The sequence below is a fragment of the Calliphora vicina genome, chromosome 1 (genome assembly GCF_958450345.1).
Source record: "Calliphora vicina chromosome 1, idCalVici1.1, whole genome shotgun sequence".
NCBI classification, from domain to species: Eukaryota; Metazoa; Arthropoda; class Insecta; order Diptera; family Calliphoridae; genus Calliphora; species Calliphora vicina.
In genome coordinates this window covers 54,522,740-54,529,717 of record NC_088780.1, presented here as the reverse complement: position 1 = coordinate 54,529,717, position 6,978 = coordinate 54,522,740, and the positions used below count along the sequence as shown (strand labels likewise).

At 30.0% G+C, this 6,978-nt stretch overlaps 1 protein-coding gene across 1 annotated transcript; it reads right to left on the bottom strand.

Annotated features, from left to right (window-relative positions):
• Nucleotides 1–6,387, bottom strand: Cul5 (cullin 5). Its single transcript, XM_065513802.1, has 7 exons — nucleotides 6,027–6,387; nucleotides 4,437–5,911; nucleotides 2,258–2,378; nucleotides 1,841–2,198; nucleotides 1,605–1,780; nucleotides 1,392–1,541; nucleotides 1–1,269 (listed from the first exon to the last, which is right to left on the bottom strand). Exons 1-7 carry the CDS (start codon nucleotides 6,033–6,035, stop codon nucleotides 1,132–1,134), a joined length of 2,427 nt encoding a protein of 808 aa, XP_065369874.1. The 5' UTR covers nucleotides 6,036–6,387; the 3' UTR covers nucleotides 1–1,131.
• Between the last annotated feature and the right edge of the window lie 591 nt (nucleotides 6,388–6,978).

Sequence of the window (6,978 nt, the reverse complement as noted above, 5' to 3'; positions counted from 1 at the left end):
TAAGGTTGGTTAGGCATAAAAAAAATAAAATCATATTTTATTTTTTTGTTTGTTTAAAAACTTTTTAATTGAACAGTATAAATTATAAAAATTAAAATGTATAAAATTAAATTAAAACAAGAAAATTACAATTTAATTGTTTTTTTTCGAAATAAAATAAGCAACCATAATTGTAGATAAAAAGCTGAAGCAAAAATGGAAATATTTAAAAAATATATATAATTTACAATTTAAATACACAAATACTTAAAATTTATTCAATAATAAAAGAAAATCTAATTGATGAATAAACAACTTAAACATTAATAAAATTTTTAAAAAAAAACTAATTACTCTTACAAAAAAAAAAGAATTAAAGTATAATAAGTAGTTTTATAATAAAAAAAAATAGGCAAAATATAATTACTAATATTATAACTATGTACTACTGGAACTTAAATTATGAACTGATTGTATGTGGAGTGGGTAGAGATAGTTAGAGAGAGAGATACATAATTACTTTAGAATTGTTTTCGTATTTTTAGTTTCTTATCGAGTTAAGGGTAGGATAATACAGAGTGAGTTGCGTCTAACCAGGAAGGGTGTTTGTTTGATAATAGTATAAAATCTTGTTGTATGTTATGGAAGTAGTAAACAAATATTGAATTTGGAATTTTAAAAATTAAATTAAAGTTTATGGAATAATTATAATTATTCACAACTTGAATTTTAGTCTTGTTTGATGTCTTTATCTTCTTTATCAAACATTTCCAATTTGAGTGTATGTATTGATATTCTTCGTTACTATTTGAAACAAGACTAAAACCTTCCTTCTATACAATTAGGTTTATTATTTTATACTACATAAAGTTATTATTATTGATTAATCATTTAGTTTAAATTTTATTTTGAATTTTATACTCTTGTTTTTCCTTCCCTGTATTTTGTATGTTGCTATTGCTGTTCTAATGGTATTTTACTTTTGCTTTTCCTCATTTGAGTGAGTGTAAGTGTGTGTTAAGTAAATTAAAAGTAAACTTAATATGTATTAATATTTAAATTAAAACTATCGAGCATTCTTAATTAAGATTCTCTTTGTAGATGTAGTATGTATGTATGTATATAAATATATAAAATTAGAATAAATTATACTTAAGCCATGTATATGAATGTATTGATGTCGTCATCATCACGACGCATATACTTATGTTCGATCAGCCACTCCAATTGTTCTTTAATCATTTTTTTCGACGGCAAGAACATATTTTTTAAAATATCAATTAATTCGGCCTGTAGATAGGGAATAAATACATTTTTTTATTATTTTTTTTTTTAAGATCAATTAAGAATTTCTCTATATATTCTTGATATACATATATGCAAATAAATGTTTTTGTGTTCAAATAAATTACCTGTAAAGTGGCATTATTCATGCGTTTACGCATTTTCATTATTTTTATAATGGCCTCTTGGACACGTAGAATACGCAATTGAACTATAGATTGATTGTCTTCTTGTATAGAACGTTCAGTACTTAATTGTAAGCGACCAATGAGATTAAGCTGTTAAATAACCAAACAAAATTAACTATATAATTTGGAACTATTGTATATTAAAATGAATACCTTTCCTCTACGTTGTGATTTATTATTTTTAACCACCGCAAATTCTTGATTTACATAAAACAATGTATTCTCGGCAAAATCTTTAGGTGTTGGACAATTGGGTTCCATGGATAAAATTTGCTTTTTCAATTTAGGAAATTGAACCAATGACCATAACGTACGTCTTAGTTCCGGATCTGTCAGAGAAATAAATGATATTAAAGAAATTCATCTATTTTCTCGAGTATAGAAATTACCTGGCAATTCGGTTGCTAAACGTAAATTTTCATATGATATCTTATCGTGGGGCCTTTGATTCCAAGCAAACAACACAGCCATTTGAAATGTTGTGACATCGAGATCATAGCGACCGAAATTATTAACAAAAGTTATTGTGCCGTTACTCATGTGATGATACCACTGCAGTTTACGGCCGGAATGTTTTTTCTTATAGAATTCTTCCACATCGGGTATGTAGTCCTCCAATTCAAGTGGCAAACTAACCGAGACACGTTCCGAACAACGAGCCCAAGCACCGGCATTTAAAATTTTAATGTTAATGGCATCATGACGTCCAGTTGAATTACGAAATTGAGTATTTAAATCTTCACTGACCTATTAATTTGGATTATTAACAAATGATTTCCATGTGCAAAACGAGACTTGGAACTTACTTTAATGTCTTGGAACATGCGAGCTAAACGATTGACATAATCGGCTGGCATGCCAACTTCTCGTAGCCATTCAACAATATCTTCTTCTTTCTCACTATCAGCACTAGTACCCAATATAAGTCTAAACCCAATGAATATTCATAAAAATTATAAATGGAATTAATATATCGATAATAATATTGTGTACTGTAAAAAGTTTAATGACAACCAAACATTTTTTTGACCTAAGCATTTTTCAATATTGATCTTAAAGTGTGTTTTGGTGAAGGGTATTAGATTCGGCACATCAGTCTTATTTCTTTTTAAATAAATGTTTTTTTTTGTATGGAAAAAAGTGTAAAATATACTAAATTATTGAAAATAGTACATAGAAGGGTATTCAATCGATTAATCGTTAATCGGTTAACCGATTAATTTTGGACGGATAACTGTTCGAATAATTTAAAATTGCCGATTTTCAAATAACAAATAAACCGATTAATTTGTGTCGATTAACCGAAATTCCTTTTTTTGCACTTTAAAAAATTTGTTTGTATTTATTTTTCCCTTTCAATTCAAATACAAATTTCAAATTAAAATTAGATATTTTTTGAACATCCAATAAACATGATTAGTGAGTATGTATAACAACTGACATATTTAATTTATTTGTCTTTGAAACATTGTTTTACATGTATAGACGAAACTTTTTTTTGAAATGAGTCTTTTGTCATAACTAAACGAAACTATTAAATTAATCAAAATCTAAAACAATCCAAAAAGGAACATTCTTTATCATGGTTTTGATTTTTCCAACATATACAATCAGTTTTTTTTTCCAAGAAAAGTTTTCTTAAATTTAAAGAAAAAAATCGTTTAAATTATATTCTTTTTATAAAAGATAATTACAGAAGATCTCACTAAAACCCTAAAAAACTCACTTATCGCTCATTTGCTGCAACAACGTCATAATTCAAAAAAAGTCGTTTCGAGAAAAACGTCTTTGAATATTTTATGACATTTTACTATTTCTTAAATAAATTTTCAACAAATCATGCGATTTTAGAAATATAAATAGTAGATGTTAATATCTTTCTAATCTGTATTAAACCCAAATTTTTACTTATCAAATATACGGGAAAACATGAATTTTAATTTTGATGTTTACAGCAAAAAACACTCACACAAAAAATAATTGACTTTTTTGAAAACTGATAACACTATATGAAAGTCTAAAGAACGGCGCATATTTTGTATTACTCAGTTCAAAAAAAACGGATTTTGAGTTATGACGTTGTTGCATCAAATAGGCGATATGTTTACAAAACTGATTTCAAATACATTATTTGCCGTTTTTTATGTTTTTGCACACAAAATTCGTTGTTGTATTTTCAATTTAAAATTTAAATATAAATTATTCGGTTAATCGAATAATTTTATATTAACCGAATAAATCTAAACCTCGATTAATTATTTGCTCGATTAACCGATTAAACCAGAAACCCGATTAATTGAATACCCTAGTACATAGACTTCCTTCTCATCACAAACAAAGTTTAATTTGATTTAGTCAATTTAACACCTGAAAATTGTATTTGCATCATGAATCCATGTTTTGAGAAAAAATATTTTTTAATTATGACGTCTGAAGATAACTTAATTTTCTTTCAAATGCATCTAAAATAAATAAAATCAAAGTACATTTTCTTGATTTTTAAAAATTTAAATCGTGAATAAAATTGCGATTTTTTTCAAATTTAAGAGAATTAAAATTTAAAAATGTCCAAAGGACTCCAAAGGGTATGTGTTTACTGAATATGGTGAATTTCGGAAGATCCAAGGTTAAAAACTTGTGTTTTTCTGTACTCTTTGCTGAATTCCACCAAATAATATACTTTATTGGATCTGAATAATTACAAATGGGGCATTTTAAGCCGATAGCTAATCATATATACGACCTAATCCGAAAAATACATTTTCGAAATATTTTATCTTAATTTTAAAGTATATTTCATCTCATTTTTTATTTGGAGGACCTTCGTAATGCATCTTCTTCTTGAAAAGAAAAAAGTTTTTAGAAGGGGCAATTTTTCTGGGTGGTTTTTTAAAAATCCATAATCTTAATTTTTTCTTTATAAAGTTTCGTTATTCGGCGAATTTAAAAATGTAATCATCACAAACAACCATCACTACTACTCACCTTCTCGTTAAATGAACTTTGTGATAACGCATAAACACATCCTTATTGTTGACATATTTCAGAACTAAGAGCACATCCCTTAGTCGTGCATCAATTTGTTCGCTTGTCAAGCGCTTGCTCAATGGAGTACGTCGCAACAGCATGTCACAGTAGTTGGCCAGTAATTCTGGACACTTACTCTCAGGTGCTGTATATTTTACACCACGATTTTGTATGCCCGTGGGCAATTCCAGCTTGAAAACACTAGTATCATTAACCACCGTCTTAAATGCTTTGTCGCGAGCCGTTAGGAAACGAGGATCATCGTTGAATGCATTCTTAACCAAAGTACTAAACTTGGTGAATAGTTCGAGCAGGCGCTCTACATACTTTTCTGAGTCTTGAGTGATAATTTCAGAGGCGGACAGCATATCGGCTAAACCGGCGGAAACAATATGATTTTCCAAATCACGCAACATTGTATCCACCCCATTGGGCACACGATCCAGTAGACGAAACATTAGATTCAAACGATCTGTTTCGTATTCTTTAATGAGCGGTGCACACTCGGCTATAATGGTGTTCATGTGATCGCCTACCAAAACCTTAACACAAGTTTGTGCCAATATGGCATAGCTGCTGGGCTCCAAATAACGCTTAGCCCTTGATTCTTCCTCCTTTAACTTAGAATCGGCATATTTCATAAAGGCCAGCACGCCATTCGCCTGCTGCTGTTCTGTGGCCTTGAGACGATAAAATGATGTCGTGGCCTTTAAATATGCTGCCTCAAAGTTTTCTCTATAGATTTGTAGTTTATCCTCGGGATTCGAGCAGAGATTAACATAACTTTCCCTTACTCCAATTACAAGTTGGGCATCGTAGGCGTCGCCGTTTCGCTCTGCATGTACGATTTTCATAGCAGATTCCTGCAGACGATCTTTGATGTCTTTGAAAATATGCTCATTCCAAGAATCCAACATTAATTTCCGAACAATACTATCTTCGGTGGGATTCTTTTTGTTGTTATTGTTATTATTATTGTTGTTAGCTGAAGACGACGATGATGAAGTGCCAGCGGAAGCGGCAGCCGACGATGTCGAGGCAGCTGCTGCTGAGGAACTTGAGGCGGAAGTTGATGAACAGCTGGAGGAGGGTTGTTTCAATTGAAACCAATGCTCCAATTGGCGAAAAGGCAAAGGCAGGTAACTGGATTGTGTAAAAAACTTACGCCATTCAGTTATGTAGGTGGTTAGCAAAGCGTGTTCGCCTCGTTGTGACTGCACCTTGCGCTGGGCATGAGCTATAAACTCCACGACATCATTGCGCAGACAATCGTAGATTTTGGCAGCACCCTTTTCATCCCACAGACACACCAAATGGACGCCATAAAATAAATCCTGCCACTCAACTTGTGATACGGTTTCCTGCTTCAGCAGCTTCAATACTATAATCCGCATTTCAGGCCATACTTCCTCAAAGGATCGTTGTCCTTTTCCCTAAACGCCAACAAGGCAAACAATGAAAAATTAAACAACAAAAGAGATGGCAAAAATCAAGAATTTTCAAGGTTTCTACTTAAACAATTGCTAAATGCTTAAACAATCAACTTACCTTTAGCATTTTTTCTCAAGTATAATTTTATTTCACACTTCTTAATTATTATTCATTTATTTACTTGTTCGGAAAGGTTTTTTTAATTAAATTTAAAATTTGTTAATTTTTTTTTTGATTTTGCTAAAAGTTGACATTTGCTTTTTAGCTTTTCGGCAAATATTCCTGTTTTTCCAAATTGTTTTTGTTAATAGTCTGTTGCTTTTTTGTTTATTTATATACTACCAATAAAGTTTTGTTAAAATTCTAAATAGTTTGCAAAAAATTATAAAGAAAAGAATTTTTCTTTTTTTTTGCGAATATGCAAAAATTCTACTTTTCGCCGCTATTTTTTTCTCTTCTCTTTTTTGTTTGACATCTATTGTAGTCAGGGTTCCCAGATTTTGTTCGTATATTATGCATAAAAATTCCCAAAACAGTTTTACTTATCTCCAGTAAAATTTGTGAATACCACTATTATATTATTTTTGTTCTAATTATTATTATTATTGTTTTAATTATGCTTACACCCATTAACACAAAACCTGGTTATGCGTTAACTAATAGTTATACTGTCGGTTAAAATTATTTTTGTATGAAAACTGTCAGTATAACTATTAGTTAACACATAACCAGACATCATGTTACTGGGGGTTAAGGTATAAAATTTGTCATAAGAACATAGTTTCAACTTGTTTAAAAGAATACATACCGATACCTATGATCATCTTTGGCAACCTATGGTTTTGTACCGATCGGAGCAGAAGTTAAGAAGTTATTTGGTTTTAAAATCTGCCACACTATAGAACTGACATTTTTGAAGAACAGCTTTTATTTTGTTCAATTTTAAAAAGTAAAAGCTCATATTTTTCAATATTTTTTTAAAATCATACCAAATAACGATTGCTTATTTTTTACCATCTCTAATGCTCACTAAACACAGTCGTTTTTACTGCTGCTGACATTTTCAAAT